Source organism: Peromyscus eremicus, unplaced genomic scaffold (assembly GCF_949786415.1).
Source record: "Peromyscus eremicus unplaced genomic scaffold, PerEre_H2_v1 PerEre#2#chr22_unloc_1, whole genome shotgun sequence".
Taxonomy (NCBI): domain Eukaryota; kingdom Metazoa; phylum Chordata; class Mammalia; order Rodentia; family Cricetidae; genus Peromyscus; species Peromyscus eremicus.
In genome coordinates, this window is record NW_026734286.1 from 1,033,272 (window position 1) to 1,053,077 (window position 19,806).

General features: G+C 47.4%; 1 protein-coding gene across 3 annotated transcripts in view; it reads right to left on the reverse strand.

Moving 5' to 3' along the window:
• The window catches only part of Adamts10 (ADAM metallopeptidase with thrombospondin type 1 motif 10), a 30,601-nt gene that overhangs the window by 7,930 nt on the left and 2,865 nt on the right, over positions 1–19,806 (reverse strand). Inside the window, exons 2-17 of one of the 3 annotated variants that reach the window (XM_059251932.1) lie at positions 18,161–18,347; positions 17,592–17,941; positions 16,262–16,418; positions 15,114–15,331; positions 10,165–10,248; positions 9,916–10,061; positions 9,159–9,202; positions 8,922–9,027; positions 8,686–8,832; positions 8,395–8,536; positions 4,743–4,850; positions 4,236–4,381; positions 4,078–4,141; positions 2,972–3,074; positions 2,563–2,696; positions 2,337–2,460 (exon numbers count right to left, since the gene is read on the reverse strand). In XM_059251932.1, coding sequence (XP_059107915.1) covers positions 2,337–2,460; positions 2,563–2,696; positions 2,972–3,074; positions 4,078–4,141; positions 4,236–4,381; positions 4,743–4,850; positions 8,395–8,536; positions 8,686–8,832; positions 8,922–9,027; positions 9,159–9,202; positions 9,916–10,061; positions 10,165–10,248; positions 15,114–15,331; positions 16,262–16,418; positions 17,592–17,941; positions 18,161–18,248 — 2,161 coding nt within the window. In that variant the 5' untranslated portion in view covers positions 18,249–18,347. Of the gene's footprint in view, positions 1–2,336; positions 2,461–2,562; positions 2,697–2,971; positions 3,075–4,077; positions 4,142–4,235; positions 4,382–4,742; positions 4,851–8,394; positions 8,537–8,685; positions 8,833–8,921; positions 9,028–9,158; positions 9,203–9,915; positions 10,062–10,164; positions 10,249–15,113; positions 15,332–16,261; positions 16,419–17,591; positions 17,942–18,160; positions 18,348–19,806 lie in introns of those variants that run through there. The other 2 variants (XM_059251934.1, XM_059251933.1) reach the window with 2 other exon arrangements.

The following is a 19,806-nucleotide window of genomic DNA, read 5'->3' on the forward strand; positions in this document are numbered from 1 at the left end:
TTTTTTCTGTACTTTGTGTGTATGTATTCATGGGTTTTCAGGTACATGTATGTGTGCATGTGGAGGTCAGAGGTCAGTCTTGGGAACTGTTCTTTAGGAGCTGTATACTTTTTCTTTTAAACTTAAAATTTAAAAATTACTCATTAATTATGTAAAAAAAAGTTGAAACTCTAGATTTAATTCTTATTTTTTATTTTATTTTATTTTTCCTTGAGGCTAGTGACACATGCCTTTAATCTTAGCACTCTGGAGGCAGAGGTAGGTGGGTCTTTATGAGTTCGAGACCAGTTTGGTCTACATGAGTTCCAAGGACAGCCAGAGCTACACAGTGAGACCCTATTTTGAAAGTACATTTTTAAGTGTGTGTGTGTTTGTGTAGACCATAAGAGGGTACCAGAACCTCTGGAGCTGGGCTTACAGGTGGTTGTGAAGTCAGCTGATGTGGGTGCTGGGAACAAAATTTGATCCTCTGTAAGAACAGTATGTGTTCTTAGCCACTGAGGCACCTGTCCAGCCCTGCTCCCCCGCCTTGGTTTTTGAGGCAGCATTCCTCACTGGGACATAGTACTTTTGGATTAAGCTAGACTGGCTGGCCAGCAACTCTCAGGGATCCTTCTGTCACTGCTCCTCAGTGCTGTGATTATAAGCACATACCACCATAACTGGGTTTTTGTGTGGGTAATGGGGATCAAACTCATGTCCTCATTCTCCTGTGTCAAGCACATTACTGACCAAACCATCTTCTAACACTTCTCACTTCGTTGACAGGCTCCTCTCAAGCAGCGCTCAGCTTCTCTCTCACCTTTTGTACCCTCACTCTCCAAACCTGAACCTAGGCTATGACGTAATCTAAGCTGCGTGCGTGCGTGCGTGCGTGCGTGCGTGCGTGTGTGTGTGTGTGTGTGTGTACATCAGGACAACACATACAATGGCAACTGGTTCTTTCATTCACCTTAGGTTCTGGAAATTGTTAGGCTTTTGCAGTAAGCGCTTTTACTCGTAGAGTATCTGGCCCATGCCCAGATTTTTTTTATTTTTTATTTATTTTTAATGTGGGTTCTGGGGAACAAACTCAGGTCTTCACCCCTGCACAACAAACACTTTACTGATTGAACATCTCCCCAGGCTAGATGTTTTAGTCTTTGTTGCTGTTGTTTTCAAGACAAGGTTTCTCTGTGTAGCCCTGGCTGTCCTGGAACTCACTCTGTAGACCAGGCTGGTCGGGAACTCAAGAGACCTGCCTGCCTCTGCCACCCGAGTGCTGGGGTTAAAGGTGTGTGCCACTATCACCTGGTCACATGTTCTATTATTTTGTTTTGTTTTTTTTCAAGACAGGGTTTCTCCATGTAACAGTCCTGGCTGTCCTGGAACTCACTTTGTAGACCAGGTTGGCCTCGAACTCACTGAGATCCGCCTGCCTCTGCCTTCCAAGTGCTATGTTCTATTCGTAAACTAACCAACCAAAGAACCAACGAAACAAACAAATCACCCCTAGTCTAACCATGCCTAGGGAGTGACACACACATTCTGCAACTCATTCTTTGTGGTCCCTGCCAATTATCTACCATCTGGCCACAATCCCTCTGCTAACACTTTCAACTCTGTCATCCTTCTAGAGCCCTCTTAGCATCTCATCCTACTCCTTGGGTGCTCTCTTTCTCATCCCAAGCTGGAAATGGTCTTCTGAACACCCTCCTAGTTCCCTGGCTGTAAGACCTCCCATACCAGTACAGAGGGTTCCCCAGCCCCTTAGACTCACAGGATGGAAAGTGCCCCCTTACACACATCCTGAAGCCCCCAGAATGGTGGAAGGGAGAGATCTAAATCCTCAGTCCCAACTCATATGAATTTTTATAAGCTAGATCCCAAGCCAGTAGCTAAGGCCCTTCCTAGTTATGACTGTGATGGGCTAACATGGATTGTCAATGTTACAGGATCTAGAATCACTTGGGGAAAAGTCTCTGGGCATGTTTGTGTGGGATTTTTTTAGATTGAGTTGACTGAGGTGGGAAGGTCCACCCTAATGGGCAGCATTGGTCCAGGGCTAGAGGACCAGACCACATAAAAAGAAGAAGAGAGCTAAGTACCATGATGGACTGTATTCCCACAAACTGAAAGCCATATGAAATCTTATTTCTTGTGAGGTATTTTTGTCTCAGCAACAAGAAAATTAAGGGCAATTCTGTGCTCCCAGGACTTTTGGGGTTCCCAAGACCCTCACTATAATTCAGATTCCACAGGATCCCTAAAGTCTAAGGAGTTACTGGTCTTGGCTACTATAATAAGGCTAACCCAGATCCCAGCCACAGGAGGGAAGTAGAGGCAAGGATTCTTACCACTTCCTGGTAAAGCTGGGCTGAAGACCCCCTCGATGGTCTCACAGGCACTGCCATCACCCCCACACACTCGGCATTTGTCTTCTCGGAGATCAGAACCCAGGACCCGGTCACAGCCCACATGCTGCACAGGAAGACAATGGAGGTGTTGATAGTGTCATGGAGACCTCTCCCTCCCCTAAACTTCTCCCCAGCCTCTTTCCTCCTCTTTGGGAGTCTCCTCTACCTTGCATTCGCCACTGACACAAATGTCCACTGTGTCAGGGCGGCAGGGTGTGCCATCCACCACAGCTGCTGCTCTCTCCGTGTAAAAGTTGAAGCCTTCTGCTAGGCAAGTCAGTGAACAGGCCTTCACGCCCCCTGGGGGGCACAGCCCCATCAGACCTGGAGCCAGGTCACCCTGGAACTCCTTGCCTGAGGGGAGGTAAGGACAAGAGCAACAGACCCCAGACCCGACACCATGGGCAGAGGGAACAGCAATATTCCCCTACATATAAAGTACCATTGAGTTGTATCGAGGACTGAGTTACATCAACGACAACTGTTTCCTTGGGTAAAGGATGAGGACTCTGTGAGTCTATAAGCCAACTGCTGTTGTCCTCAATGGTTCCATGGCCTCTGGGAGGCTCACTCACCTCCTCGATATGTCTTCCACGTGTAGAACTTTCCACGGAAAGGAACACTGTCAAATTCAGAGCACTGCATTTCTCTGAAGTCCTGGGAGCCAGGGGGACAGTCCTGGGGCAGGTGTGAAGAAGAAGTTAGGGTAGAGAAGTTTTGTTCCAAGTGGCGTGATTCTGATGAGTGAGGCTAAGGCAGGAAGGAGTACAGGTGAAAATGGATGGTCCACACTAGCCATGAAGGTGCATATAAGATGGTCTGTGTGTGCGTGTGAACATTTGTGTTTGTGTTCCTGTCTGGGTGCTGTCTGAATTTTGGACCTCATATTTGCACAGTAAGCACTTTACCAAGTAAACTATCTTCCTATCCCTTGTATATTTTTGAGGCAGGCTCTTGCTGTAGATAGGCTAGGTTGGCCTCAAACTTGTAATCCTCCTGACTCAGCCAAGTGCCAGGATCATAGGTGTACACCACTGTTCCTGGCTTGTGAGATGGGACCTGAGTGATTCATTAAGTTAAGGCTGAGCTGGGGGTAGATGCCTAGGTTCTGAGTTCAAACTTTTCTTGAGACAGGAGATACAGGATGGAGCTGGTTTTCAGAAAAGGACTGAATTATTTTTGAATGTGAGTGGTATGTAGATGCTCTGATAATCCCTATGCAGGGTACCACAAAGGCCACTGCTTGTTCCCAAAGCTTGCCCTGACTTCTGAGCATCCTTGTTCTGGCTTGGTAGCCTACACACACCTAAATATCTCCATGATTAGGTAATAGAGCCATCTTCAGCCAGAGAGAGCTCTAACATTTAAGGAAGCTCCAGAGGGCAACTGTGATGAGGGGATATACTCAAGATGGGCTTCAGAAGGATGCTGGTTTGGTGAGAGCATGCTCAATCAGGCTTTGACGGATGACAATGAGTAGGGTTGGGATTCTGGGGCTAACTGAGCTGTGAAGGTGAAGACACTAAACTGTACTTAAGAGTGGGGTCAGGAGAATGATGGCAATTATTCTGAGGGAGCTGACTTCTATAATGAAAATAGTCTGAAGACTAGATGACAGGAGGTGCTGGGTTGCAGGGAGCGTGATAGGACGGGGTGGGGGCAAGGACCATGGAGAACTCACATCAGTGTTGCAGGATCGGTGCCTCCGTCTCTCACCTAGACAGTACTTGCCCCCAATGGTTGGCCTGGAAGGAGCAGAGGACAGTGGAGAGAGATAAGGCAGGGGGTGATGGACGTTGAGGGTTGCTTCACTGTTGGGAGAGGGTCCCAAGGACTGACCTGGGGCTGTCACAGTGACGACTGGAAGATGACACACCACCGCCACATGACCTGCTGCAGTCGCCCCATGGAGTCCACGGTCCCCAGGCCCCATCTACACCCTCTGGTCGAGACCCAAAGGGGACGCACACTCGTTTGTAGCACCACTGGGTAAAAAGTAAGGGGCAAGGAGAAAGGTGTGAGTGTGACTTTTCAGAGCTCTGGGTTCAATGCCTCTTCTCTATCTACCATCCCACAAATTACAGGCACAATCCCTTCTGGAACTGAGTGTGTGTGTGACACGAAGAAAGGCTGGATCTGAAGGCAGGAAGTCCAACACACTGAGTCACAGCTTGGTTCCAGAGGCATGGCTAAGGAGTAACACTGTTCAATTAAAAGACACAGCTTAAGTAGAAACAGTACCAGGGCCTATTAAACAAATGTGAGGAGCATGGCTTGAGATGCCAGGGGCTGTGGCCTCAAGCAGGGTGGGCAGGGCCCAGGGGAAGACTCTTGGCTGGTGCTCACCCCTTTGTCGATGGTGTGTGTTTGGCACAGTGTTCCCTCAGCAGCTGGGATGCTATTGGTGATGCACCGATTGCTCTTGCTCAGACACCACAGTTCGCTGCAGACCTCCTGCAGAATGGAGGAGACGCCTCAGGCCCATCATCCCCCACAGCTATGCCTTGGGGGACCCAGTACCCTCCTGGATCTCAACGGTTCCCCTTTAGGATCATGGCCTGACACTTCCCTTTTGCTAGTCTGTATGGAACACTTATACTTGCTATAAAAACTTCTTTGGACATTGTGACCCCTATTTCAGTGCTAGAAAACCAAGATGTAGAAAGACAAGGTTCTTCCAGGCCATGAAGATGGCTTATCAGATAAAGACACTTGCTGCCAAGTTCCCTCCCCATGATCCACATGGTAGGAGGGAACAGCTCCTGAAAGGTGTCTTCTGACCACACACATGCTAAAGAATAAACACACCACCCAAAAAATAAATTGTAATTTTACAGAAAAGAAAACATGACTACTTAGCTAGATGTCACACCACTTCTGTGGGGCAGCTTAGTCTAACTCAGATCTTTGAAGCAGATGTTGTATTTTACTGATTTCAGGTCCTTCCAAAATCTTGGACCTACTATGGAAGACAGGAAGGATTTTCACTTCCTTTTTTGGACCAGTCAAACAACACAGGAGAGAACAATTTGAAAAGTCAGGGCTGGCTCAGGGATAGAGTTTCTCTCTCTCTCTCTCTCTCTCTCTCTCTCTCTCTCTCTCTCTCCAGTGATGAGTGTGTGTAAGGCTCAGACTGAGTCTGTGGGTCATTCCGTTACTTCCTGCTTGGGCTAGCTCAGAGTATTTATTTGTAGCAATCCTAGAAAGCTATTCTGACCCTTTAGGTCAGTGGTTCTCAACCTGTGGGTCATCCCCCCCCCCCCCCGCCGGGTGGGGGATGGGGTGTCAAATGACCCACATATCAGATATCCTGCACATCCGATATTTACATTACAATTCATAACAGCAGCAAAATTAGTTATGAAGTAACAATGAAAATAATTTTATGACTGGGGGGTCACAACATGAGGAATTGTATTAAAGGCTTGCAGTTTTAGGGAGGTTGAGAACCATTGCTTTAGGTCAAGGTTAGTATCCCTGGAGAGAAGCCCCACCAGGTTCACGTATGGCCACATCTCACATTACCCCACCCTCTCAGAATCTTTCCATCCAAGGATTCATCTGTAATCCTCTTTGAACAGATCCCTTACAAGCCAATCTCTGAGTTCCAGGCCAATTTGAGACTTGGATTGAACTAAGCAATGGCTGTAAGAAGGCAGCCTTCTAGAATTAGCCCTCCCCACCTCAAAAAAACAAACAAACAAAAACACTCCTTCAACAACATCTCCTCCATAGAGTCCCTGACTACTGCCACTCACAGGGACATGCCAGGTTTTCTGCCTTCACCTACCTTGTATTTTCATGGCCACTTATAAAAAGTATCAAGCCATTCCAGCTTCAACCCCACTTCTGACACTCCTTAAGGTATACTTATTCCAGCCTTGCTTTTGGCCCCCCGCTCCACAAGGAGGCACTGTTGTCTATGTAATAACTCCTAGGCCACTCCAGGTTCCAACTTTGCACTGACTTGCATTTCACCACTTTATCTGGGCTTGTTTTTGTATCTACAACATGGCCAGCCTAATGACTGCTTTCTGACAATATCAATGAGATCGCTTACATAAATATTCTCTAATTGTATGTATAACAATGGGCACAGATAATCCAGGACCAAGGGCTAAGTTCTTCACATATATCAACCAATTATTCTTTTTTTTTTTTTTTTTTGGTTTTTCGAGACAGGGTTTCTCTGTGTAGCTTTGTGCCTTTCCTGGAACTCACTCTGTAGCCCAGGCTGGCCTTGAACTCACAGAGATCCGCCTGTCTCTGCCTCCAGAGTGCTGGGATTAAAGGCATGCACCACCATCGCCCAGCTCAACCAATTATTCTTATTGAGATAGGATCTTCTGTAGCCCAAGCTGGCCTCCATCTGATATGTAGCCAAGAATGACCTCAAAAATACTAGGATAGAACCCAGACTTCATACATGCTAGGCAAGCTCACTACCAACTCAACTCCAGCTCCTATCAATCAATTTCCATGCAGTAAATGATTTTCTATTACGTCAGGAATATATATATATATTTTTCAAAAATAAAAGGTTCAAGGTCTGGAGCATGCATGTGGTGCACATACAAATATACAGTCACTCTTTGCCATATAAGCATCAGGCAGGACATGAGTTCAATCCTCACAACTCAGTATAAAAGCCAGGTGAGGGAGCTGGAGATGGCTTAGCAGCGAAGAACACTTGTTACTCTTGTAGAGGACCTGGGTTTTAGGTCTCAGCACCCACACAGGGTCTTCAACATTGTCTTCAGACCTCTGCAGGGACCACGTGCAAACATACAGGAAGAACATTCATATGCATAAAACTTTAAATGCTATTAAACAAACAAGCCACCCACAGGGGTACTAGGGATACATAGCTATGCAGTTTTTTCACGTGAGTGCTGGCATTTTGAACTCAGACACTTGTGTATATGTAGCAAGTTCTCTTGCTCACTGAGCCATCCTCCAAGCTACTCAGATCATATTTTTTGAGATGGGGTCTCACTGTATATAGCACTAGTAGGCCTGGAACTTGTTATGTTATGAAGCCAGATAAGCAGGATGACTTCAAACTCACAGAGATCCACCAGCCTTTGCCTCCTGCGTGTTGGGATTAAAGGTGTGAGCCACACCCCGACCCCTGCCCCAGCTCACTTATTGATGCCTAGATGAAACTTTGAGAATATGAACCTCGGGGAAGATGGGGAGTTGGTCAGAGTCCCTGGAAGGCTCTCTCTGGTTCATTACCAAGTAAAGTAGATGGCTGCATCTCTAGGGAAACTGTTTCCACCAAGAAGTCTGGATATGTTGCTCAGAACTGCCTAGAGCCCTTAGAACCCAGGTGTTGCTGCAGCCCCCAAGTGGCCTTTCGTGTGGAACAGAATGGGGCTCTCCCTAGCACAGCCCTCAAAATAGCTGTCTAGACATGTAAACCATCCCATCCTCTGTATGCATGTGTGTGCTATCGCATTTATTTGTGTGTGTGTGTGTGTGTGTGTGTGTGTGTGTGTGTGTGTGTGTGTAAGTAAGCATAGGGGCAAGTGACCCACATGCATGTTGAGGCCAGAGGTTAACCTTGGCTATTGTTCCTCACGAGTTGTCCATCTTCTTTGAAACAAGGTTTCTCACTGAATCTGGAATTTGTCACATGGGCTGGCTGGGCAGTGAGCATGAAGGGATCCACCGGCTCCTGCCTCCCCAGTGCTGGTTTATAAACATTTACCACCATACCCAGCTTATATATGGTTTTGTTGATCAAACTCGGGCCCTCAGGCTTGCAAGGCAAAGCCTTTCCTGACTGACTCCCTCCCCCAAGTCCAGCATCGTTCTTATTCTCAATCTTTGTTGGTCTCCTCGGTATCTGGATACTCCATACACTCTGGTCCTCCTAGACTCCTACAGGGAGTAAGGGGGTCATTTCACTTCTGCTTCCAGGTTTCTGAGAGAAGCTTCCCACCCTGTAGCCACCTCCCCTACCCAGGAAGGAAAGCAGGAAGGCTCTCTCTACCCCGTATTTACACTGACGCGATTTGACTCCATGTTGGAATCGGCACTGTTCATCAGCATCATAGGCCTGGCCAGGAGCCACCGTTGGGTACACGAAGTCCTGTCTGGGAGGCCGGTTATTCAGGCAAAGCCCCAGGCCTGAGCTGTGATAAGAAAAAAACAGCTATAATGCCAAGGTGCTGCAAGGCCATGACCTCAGGATTATATATACCCAGCTAGGTGGGGTGGGGGAGTCAGCTCCCCCAACATGACCGTGCCCCCACTGAGTGGGCGATGTGTGGCCCATCCTCACTCCAGAAAGCTGGTGATGTAGTCCCGACTGCATGATGACCACACGAATGGATTAGTCTTCATGGTAATGTGGGCAGCCATGAGCTTTGCTGGGTCCTGACCACGGGCCCCGCAGCCGTTCCCCACACCATCGTGATTCATGCCGAATCTGAGGAGAGGGGTGTCAGCTCTGCTAGGCACTGATGGAACCCATATAGCTCCTCTCACCCTCCCCTACCCTGTGTCCCCTGGTCTCACGTGTGCCCGATCTCATGGGCAATGGTGAATGCTGTGGCCAGGCCAATATCTTCATTGATACTGCAGCTCCTCTCACGCTCACACATCCCACCCACAGGGGCCAGGCCTGGGAAATGGGAATGTGGGGTAGGTCAAGGGACCCAAGGCTGTGCTGGCTAGGTTCTAGCCACCATGGGAGGTCTCACCCCAGGATCAAGGCCACCCTCCATGGTGCCTGCAACCAACGGGACTCAATACCTAGAGTGCCGCAGGGTTTGTTCTTGTAGATGCAGATGTCATAGCTGTGAAAACAGATGGCAATGAGAGGGTGTGTGGCCTCCCTGGCTGATGCCAGAGTCCTCAGTTCTGGGGAAGAGGGTGTGAAGGTGTGTATGTACACATGTGTGAGTATGAGCTGCAAGGTCTTTTGTGGCCCTGGATGAACTTGAATTCTCCACATAGCCAAGGATGACCCTGAGCTACTGGTCTTCCTGCCTCTACCTCCCAAGTGCTGGTATTTTAAATGTGTACTAATTAATATGCATGGTTTTCTATGGTACTGGAAATTAAACCCAGGGCTTCATGAATGCTATTCAAGAACTCTACCAGCTGAACTACATCCAAGCCTAACCCCTACCCAAGACAAGGTCTCACATATCCCAGGCTGACCTTGAACTCCTGATCCTTCTGTCTCCTCCAGTGCTGGGTTGACAATTGCATGACAGGCTCTGGGGGTTGAATCTTGCCTAAGCCTCATGTTGTGTCCCCAATAGAACCAATCAGTTGATCTTGGGGATACTGACAATAAATGACTGACTTACTAAGTGACTGATGAAGGAGTACATGGTTAGGGCTCAAATGTCAACCTCCCATCTTCAGGTTCTCAGCATCTTTTCTCCTTGGTTCCTAGCCCTTTCTATCCTTCACCAGCAACTGCCCTCCTTCCTTAGACTCTGATGATCCCATTTCCACCTACTCCATTGGCCTATGCCCTGGAGTCCCCCCTTTTTCTTACCGTGTGATGAGCACAGCTGTGTCATGGTTGGCCACACCGTTCTCTGGGATGGCGTTGCCATGGCCACTGTGGCTCATGATGGATTTCTGCCACTTACAGAAGCTGTCCAGTGATTTCCCAGCATGGTGGGTGATCTCCAGAGTAGGCTGGGGATGGGAAGATTGAGGTGCATGGGTGCCCCACCACTCTGGAGACATCAGGCAGCAAGTGTGGCTAGAGAAAGGGGGAAACACATCCCAGATCCCGCACCTGGTCCTCCGTGAGCAGGATAAGGCGAGTGACGAGGATGTTGACGATGTTTCCCAGACTCGAGTCCTGGAAAAGTTTGGCAACCTGACCTCCAAGAAACAAGAGAGACCGAGTCTTAAGAGGAGCCCAGAACAGTAAAGGACACAACTGTGGTGATGGCTCAGTTGGTAAAGCACTTGCTACGCAAGCATGAGAACCTGAGTTCAATTCCCTAAACCCACATTAAAACCAACCAACAAAAGACAGGCACAAGTAGAACCCTGGGGGCTCACTAGCCAGCCAGGTTAGTTTAATGCACAAGTTCCAGGTTCAGTGAGAGATCTTGTCCCAAAAGTAAGGTAGAAAACAAAAGCTCCACCCCCTAGTGAGGAGCTATTGTCAGTTGATAGCTTCTAGGAAGGGGGGGGGGCGGGGTGCACGGCAATTTTCATCAGGGATGTAGTCCCTGGTTGGTTGCCCAAACACATACAGCAAGAATTATTTGGACTCAGTAGATTAAAAAAAAAAAAAAAAAAAAACAAAAAAAAAAAACAAAGCAAACCAAGTGTGGTGGCATACTTTAAAAAAAAAATCTTGCGCCGGGCGGTGGTGGCGCACGACTTTAATCCCAGCACTTGGGAGGCAGAGCCAGGCGGATCTCTGTGAGTTTGAGGCCGGCCTGGGCTACCAAGTGAGTTCCAGGAAAGGCGCAAAGCTACACAGAGAAACCCTGTCTCGAAAAACCAAAAATAAAATAAAATAAAATAAAATAAAATAAAATAAAAATAAAAGAAATCTTAGCACTCAGGAGGGAGAGAGAGTTCCAAGACAGCTGGGGAGGGGGAGAGGCAGGAGAGGGATGAAATTGGGAGGGAGACATGGTTGGGGAAGTATGGGAAGAGGAGTTATGGAGGTAGGGAGTAGAGGGTGGATATGATCAAAACTGTATACACATATGAAATTCTCAAGGTTCAAATAAAAAAATGTACATACAAAAAGAAGGAGAGCCACTGAGGAAGACACGAGTGCCAGCCTTTGGCCTCCACCCCTGTGCACACATGCCCCTCTGCCCTAAAACTAAAGAGCAAAAAGCAGTGATAGTTTGCTTTGAGTACCCACTATGTGCTGGGTGCTAGTTAAAGTGTGCTGCCTGTATCATTTCATGAGCAGGTATTATTTTCATCTCCATCTTAATGATGAGGGTGCTGACGTACAGAAGGCAGGGCATACGCTGGTGGTGCCATAGGTGAGATTCCAGTCTGCACTGCTTACCAGCATGTCTCTCTCTGACTGTCCCAATTCAGTTTCTCTCTACTTGTCTTCCATCTCCCATTCTTGTCCCCTCCCTACATGCCCAGCAGTTGCATGAAGGATGTACATGTGTCCTTACTCCTCCGCAGTCTGAAGGTATCAATTTAAACATCAATACAGGAAGGTGGAAGGATGAAGGCCAGAGGCGATGGAGAAGCAGTAAGGCATGAAGAGGAAGTAGCCTAAGGGTTAAGTGAACCCAAGTGATGGAGATCAGGCAAAGCAGGAAGCTTAAGAGTATTGGGCTATCACTGTCTGACTGGAAATCCCCAGGAATCTTGGCAAGTTTTACAAAACTTTGAAAGTCTGAGCAAAGGATGAGGGACTGGAACAGGACTCAGAGACAATGTTATGTCAACATCATGTGTCATTTATTAGTCTGCTAAACTCTGTCTTTAAAATTTTAAAATTACATTGTGTGTGTGTGTGTGTGTGTGTGTGTGTGTGTGTACACTTATATGATCTTAAATGTGTGGATGTCAGAAAACTTCTGGAGATCAGTTTTCTCCTTCTACCATAGAAGAGAGAACTCTGGTTGTCAAGCCTGGTGCAAGCACCTTTACCCACTGAGCCATCTTGCTGGCCCTTGTCTTTTTCTTTGGCTTCAATGAAGCAAGAACCCATTCATTAAACCTTACTACATGCTTTCTGTTCTACCACAAAACCGTCTTCCTCTGTAGTTACTATAGAGCCTGCTAATAGGGGAAGGAGTTGAGGACTAGGGAGGCACAGGACCTTGATCAGTTCTGGTATAGGAACTGAGTACAGACAGTACTATGTATCCCTGGATTCGTCACCCATGGATTCAGCCAAAGACAGATTAAATATATGGACAATGGGGTGTGGTGTGGCACACTATTAATCCCTGCACTTAGGAGGTGGAGTTAGGAAGATATTGGGTTCAAAGCCAGTCTCAGTTACATAAAGAGTTGAGTCTGGACTACATGAGACCCTGTTGAAGGACATAAAGGAGAAGGAGAAAAAGGAGTAGAAAAAGAAAAAAAAAACCTCATAAAAATTTGCATGTTGGGCAGATGGCTCAGTGGATAAAGTGCTTGCTGTATAGACATGAAAATCTTATTTTGAATTCCCAGCACCTATATCTATAATGGCAATACTAAGGGAGCAGGGACAGGCAGATTCCTAGAGCTCACCATTGGGAAGCCAGCTTTGCCAGTTGGTGAGCTCCAGGTTCAGTGAGAGACCTTGTCTCAAAAATAAGATGGAGGGACTGTAGGACAGTTCAGGAGTTAGGAGCACTGACTGTTATAGAGTACCCGGGTTCAATCCCTAGCACCCACTCGGCAGCTCTAACCACCCATAACTCCATTTCCTGGGGATCCAATGCTCTCTTCTGGTCTCCAAGGACCCTAAATGCACATGGTACACAGACAGGCATTCAGGCAAAACACCCATACATACAAAATAAATAATTGAAAAAAAAAAATAAGATGGAAAGTGATTGATGAAGACACCAGTGTCAACCTCTGGCCTTCATATGCATGTACACACACCTGCACACATATGAATCTATCTATCTATCTATCTATCTATCTATCTATCTATCTATCTATCTACCTACCTACCTACCTACCTACCTATCTACCTATATCTATATCTGTATCTCTCTATGCCACACACACAGAAAATCACATGTGTATTAAACACATACAGACTTCCCCTGATTATTATTCTTTAAATAATATTGTCTAAAGCTAGTTTAAAGTCTTTGGGATGATGTGCATAAGTTATATGAAATTCTCCATAGTCTAATGTGAGAGACAAACACTTGGAGGCTTTGCCATTTATAAGGGTCTTGGAACCAACTGCCACTAGACACAAAGGGATGGTTGTAGATCTGAATGTGGAGCAACAAGGTTATCTGTTTTTTGTTTTGTTTTGCCTGAAATGGTCTCACTATGTAGTCCTGGCTGTCCTAGAACTCACTGCGTAGACCAGGATAGCCTCAAACTCACAGAGATCGCCTGCCTCTGCCTTTCAAGGGCTGGTATTAAAGGTTTACACTACTACACTCAGCCAAGGAGGTTATTGGTATGAATGAATAGGTAGATGCTTGTGTGCAAAAATACTGCATGCACAGATGTGCATCTGTAAATATATTGCCGACCTTAATGAGTACCTGCAAGCTGTGTGTTTTGAGTGTGTGCATGTGTATTCTTGTGTGTGTGTGTGTGTGTGTGTGTGTGTGTGTGTGTGTGTGTGTGTGTGTGAAGTAGCCAGAGGTAACAGCTGGTATTTTTTCAGTTGCTCTCTACCCTGTTTTTCTGAGATAAGGTCTCTCACTGAACCTGGAACTTGCTGACTGGGCAAGGCTGGCCACCCGGCAAGCCTGAAGAATCTGCCTGTCTCCCTCTCCCAGGTGATAGGATTACAAGTATGTACCACCATGCCCAGCATTTAAAAAAAATGAATGTGTGTGTGTGTGTGTGTGTGTGTGTGTGTGTGTGTGTACATATGCCATAGCATGCATGGTAAGGTCACAGGACAACCTGCAGAAGTCAGTTTTCTTCTTCTACAGTGTGCATCCTGGGAATCAATGAACTCAGATCTATGCTTGGTAGCAGGCACCTTTATGTGTTGAGCCATTTCACCGGCCCATTTGTTTTTACTTTTATTTTTTAAATGTGGGTTCTTATGCACAACAAAGCACTTTACTGATGGCACCAGCTCTCCAGCCCCTGCAAGTTTATTTTTATACAAAGCAAACACATAATGTAGTACCTACCATGGGATATGCACTGTCTCATTTTTCTTTTTTCAAGATTTATTTTATTTTTTAATTATGTGTATGTATGTGTGTTTGCATGTGAGTATGTACATGTGAGCGCAAGTGAGCAAAGTTGGCCAGAAGATGGTGTAGGATCCTCTGGAACTGGAGTTTTGGTGGTTGTGAGTTGCCATTATGTGGGTGCTGGGCACTGAACTTGGGTCCTCTGTGGTAAGTGCTCTTTACCACTGAGCCATCTCTCTGCCTTCCTATGACCTCTGCTATCCTGTGCTCTTTTGTTTTTTTGGTACAAAAGATGAACTCAGGCTCATCTCTGACTTGCAATCCTCCTTCCTCAGCCTCCAAGTGCTGAGATATTAGGAGCTTTGGGATCCCAGAGCCTTGTGTGTATTAGGCATGCCACGTACTGTTATAAATGTGTTATCTGTTCACTGGGTCTACTGTAGTTTTTACAGATGGTTAACACAAGGCAGAGAGGTAGAGTACCTTGCTCACTTAAGGCAGTGGTTCCCAACCTGTGGGTCCTACATATCAGATATTTACATTATGATTCATAACAGTAGCAAAATTACAGTTATGAAGTAGTAATGAAATAATTTTATGGCTGGGTGTCACCACAACATGAGGAACTATATTAAAGGGTCACAGCATTAGGAAGGTTGAGAACCACTCACCTAAGGGAACAGAGCTGCATTTAAGGCCAGGTAGGCCATCTCCACTAGAGCATCTGGCCCTATAACTTTGGTATGACGCTTCTTCCCATCACTCTACACAGACCTCTTTTCTTATTCTTCCCTCTCTCCACTTTATTGTTTTGGCCGCTGGTTGTAGATCAGTGGTGAGGGTGTGACACCTATAGGCTACCTGCAGGTCCCCAGGACTCTAGGCCCAGGAAGTGGGAGGCACTTACAATGTTCATGATGGCCAGCACATACTGCTCCACATCTCTCCGCCCGTGGTAGGCCACCATCATCTTGTCAGCTACCACCAGGGTCTCCACATAGCGCTCCCTGCTGACTGATCGCTTCAGGCCTGGCTGGCCTCGCTCCGTGTCATTCCCCAGGGGCCTAGCAGGTGGTGGCTTCAGGGTACGCAACCACCATGGACGACCTTTCCATGGTTTCTCATCTGGGAGACAAAGTAGAGCCACTGAGCACCTATTGCTGGTAGATCACAGAACTGCCTTACAACTGTCATACAGAACTCTAGGCTATCTGTGACTCTTCTGCCTAATAGCCCTAGTAGACAGCATTTGTTCTTGAACTCTTGATCCCCGTCTCCACCTTCCTGGTCATGTTTTGAACATGATTGTATGAATAATATTCATGCCCTTCAGCTGACTGCCTGAGTGTGTTGTGCATGTGGAGGCCAGAGGTTGACACTGGGCATCTTCCTTGATTGCTCTCCACTGTATATATGGAAGCAGAGTCTCTCACTAGAGCCCAGAGTTCACTAATTCATCTAGTCTAATATCCAGCTGCTCCAGGGATCCCTGTCTCTGTCTCCCTAGCTCTGGGGTTTTAGGTGGCCTGCCATACCCACCTGGGTGCTAGGGATATGAACTTACAAACCCTGGCCTTCATATTTGCAAGGCGAGGCCTTTACTCAGCAAGCCATCTCCTCAGCCTGGCTTCTGTGTGCAGATTTTGTAAGGCCTTGTGTAACTGGAGTAAACATTCTACCACGGAACTCACTCCTAGCTCCTGGTATTTTGGCTGCACAGCCACCTAAGTGTCTGCTACGACCACTCTGTAGCTTAACTGTGTGAGTTGGCAATAATTCTTGGTAAGGAATGTTTTCCCTACTGAACATCTATCACAGACAGCTGGTTACAGCAATGATGGGTCACTCCACTGCCTTACAGCATCATCTACATCCTTTCTGGCCTCTTGCCCGCAGATGAATGAAGCTCTAGAATTTAACTGCTGTTCTTTCACAATGTCTTTCCTCATTATATAGTACCTTGTTGACCTTTGTGATGGAAAAACTCTGCTGCCTATTTTTGCCTCAAAGAATGTCATATAACCTCCCTGCCCATCCCCAAAGACACAGGAGTACCTCTCACTCCACAGGCTGTGTCCAGATGGGGGTGACGCAGAGAGGAACGCTTGTATACTACGTGGGGGCCACTCTCTTCTGGGCCACGGCGACCTTTGGGCCCACCTTGCAGGGGCTCAATCAGATACTCTTCCTCACCTGCCACGATCAGACCATGCTGGGTGGGGACAGAAAGCTCACTTCAGACTCTGGTATCCTGGACCCTCTGTCTATGAATTCATACCTTCCTTCCCCTTTTTCATTACTAGGAATCAAACCTAGGACCTTGTGCATGCTAGGCAAGCATTCTACCACTGAACTATATACCCAGCCCTTCTTTTGTTTGGTTCTTTTTGTTTTTTCTGATGTGGGGTCTTATGTAGCCCAGGCTGTCTTAGAACTCACTCTGTAGCCCAGGCTGGCCTGAAACTTACTACGTCGTTGGGGATGACTCAGAACTTCTGTCTCCACCTCCCAAGTGGTTGGGATTGTGGGCTTGTGTCACCACACACCCGGTTTGTATTCTGTCTTTGTGTGTGTGTGAATACGTACACATTGTGTAGAGATGCCCAACCTGAGTACTTGTGCACAGGCCAGATGAGGAGAAGGTCTCGGCTTTATCTTCTCCAGACAGGGTCTCTTACTGGATTTGGAGCGTGCTGTTTTCTGGTTAGAGTGGTTGGCTAGGAAGCCCCCCATAATCTGCACGTCTCTGCCTACCACCTAGCACTTCATTTACAGGTGTGCACAGGGTGGGATCTGAATTCAACTCTTTGTGTATAAACTCTACTAACTGAGACACCTCCTCAGTCCCACCCTTAAAAGAAAGAAAGAAAAAAAACATTTAAAAAAATTTTTAAATACAATTTCATTATTTCTCCCCTTTCCTCCCTTCAACCCTTCCTAAACTTTTTAATTCCTTAAAAAAGGTGTTTTTACATTTATTTGTGTGTGGATGTGTGCGGGTGTACACATGCCACAGCACACGTGTGGCGATCAGAGGACAACTTGAGGAAATTATTCTCGCCCGCCAAGATGTGGATCCTGGGGACCAAACTCAAGGCTTTAGGTTTGGCATCGAGTGCCTTTGTCCACTGAGCCATCTCACTGGCCCCACTGTTACTGACTTTACCGTGCTATGCTATTTGTCTGCTTTCTTGAGAAAGATGTCCCTTTACTTTCAGCCTTACATAAGGCTTAACATTTTCCTTTAAGTACATCTTCAGCTGCATCTCAAAAGACTGATCAGCTCAAAATACTTTTAAAACACCCCACTATGATTGTTTCATTCTGTTGATCACTTCCAGAAGAAGTGAGCACTTCCCCCTGCTTCCCAGAATCCTCAGCTCACCAGGCCCCCACAGGTGCTGATGGCCACGTGGGAGCTACCAGCCTGGCCTTGCAGGTGGCCAGCGTAGAGGCAGTGGGCTCGGGCAGCCCTCTGCCAGGCCAGGCCCTCCCGTGTCCAGTATTCCACGGAGACGTGCCCTGCCAGTAGACGGGGGCTGCGGGTCAAATTCAGCAGGAAGTGAGTGCTGGGTGCGGCCACCTTGTAGAATAGACGGGACTCCACTGCTGTGGGCCCCGTACCCCGACGCTGCCTCCGGAGGGCAGGTTGAGAGAAGGCCAGCATTGCCCCGTTGTGGTCCACGCGAGTTGGGAAGGCAATCTCATAGCTCTCCAAACTGGACAGGAGTTCATCTGTAGGTAAAGAGATCAGAAGACTGAGATCGGTCCCTGCTGCCGAAGCCAGTGACGCTGGCCTCATCCATCCCTGAATCCAGGTCACCAACTATTCAGCCTATACACTCCCAGGACCCACGAATCCCCCAATCCTAGTCCACTGACTTTTTCTCAAGGACCAACTGGCTTCCTCAGTTTCTTGTTCCCTTCGAATTGCTACCAGTGCATGTTTCCTACCTTGAGATCTGAAGGCATGCGTGACCTTGAATGTGAGGCCCAGCCCCAGGGCAAGGGCCCAGCGGAGGATCTGGCAGGCAGAAGCCATAGGGGCTACGTGTCCACATGTCTCTCCCCAGCCCCGGCTGCTGGCAGCCCCTACAGTGCTGCCTCCCCTGTTCACAGTCTGGGCAGCATCACCGGTCTCCTGGGAAGAAAGACTGAGTTAGGAGGGGCCTTGGTCCCACTGCCCAGCATAGCTAGTGCCAAGGCCCCTTGCCAGACTGAAAGGGGCATCTTGCAGCCTCTCCATGACCAAGGCACTTCTATCAAAAGATTCCTGAATAGTTTTAGTATTTGTTCCCATCTCCCACCTCCTCCCCATCATGTCCACACTCAGAGGGAACAGGGACCAGCGCAAGAAGCCACCTTCTCAAGTAGATGATCTAGAATTACCCCGGAGGTGGGCCTCTGAACATGCCTGTCAGGTATAATACTAATTGGGGTCATTGAGGTGGGAAGACCCAACCTAAAAGTGGGTGGGACCAATCCCAGGCCAAGGAAGGGATCCTAGACTATATGAGAAAATGAGCTAGTGCCAGCAAGGTGGGTTAACGGGTAAGGATGCTTGCCACCAGGCCTGACAACCTGAGTTCAACCTCCCAAACCCACACAGTGAACAGGGAGAACTGACTGACTCCTGTAAGTTGTCCTCTGATTTCCACAGTTGTGCCTGTGGCACATGAGTGCATATGTGCATAGACACACACATGCACACACACCAAAACAAGCAAACAAAAACCAACAAACGTAACTTAAAAAACAAAGCAAGCAAACAAACCAATCCCTGAAACCAAACAAAAAACTGAGTCATTTGAAAGCTGGAGTGATGGTCGGGGAGAATTTCCAGTTCATAATTAAAATCAAGGCAGGTACTAAGATCTTCCAGGTTTCCTTCAAGTCCTCCATCATCTTGGTATCTGGCTTTGGATCCTTGTTTTCTTTTTTTTTTTTCCCTCTGATTTTTCCAGACAAGGTCTCTCTGTATAGCCCTGGCTATCCTGGTACTTAACTCTTTTGATCAGGCTGGCTTCGAACTCAGAGATCCACCTGCCTTTGCCTCCCTAATGCTGGAATCAAATATGTGCACCACCATGCCTGGCTTTTATAGGTAGGTTGTTAACATCCCACGTCATGGTCACATATTCCCAGAGGCTTTACCTTCATTCTACATCCCTAGCCTTGCTCTTTAATTTTTTTAAAATTACATTCCTTTATTTTGTGTGTATGGAGGTCAGAGGACAACTCTCGGGAGTTGGTTCTTCCACCATGTGGGGCCAGAGGATTGATCTCAGGTCATCAGGCTTGGCAGCAAGCTCCTTTATCCACTGAGTCATCTCACTTGCCCTGTAGCCTTGGTCTTTATTCTGCTTTTGCTCTCAGATCCAGCAGGCGTGTTTCTCAGGCATCTGCCCCAGGCTAGTATGTTGCAGACACTTCTTTGGGCTAACCACTCTGTGCCAAGTCCCTTCCCTGCCCTCTGGTCTCCACCCTCCACCTCCTCTTCTGTACAAATCCAAGCCCCCCCCTTAATCACACACTGTCTTGTTTTCTTTGCATTCCAGCCAAGTCTGAGAGTCAATCCCCAAACAGGGCAGTTTGGCACC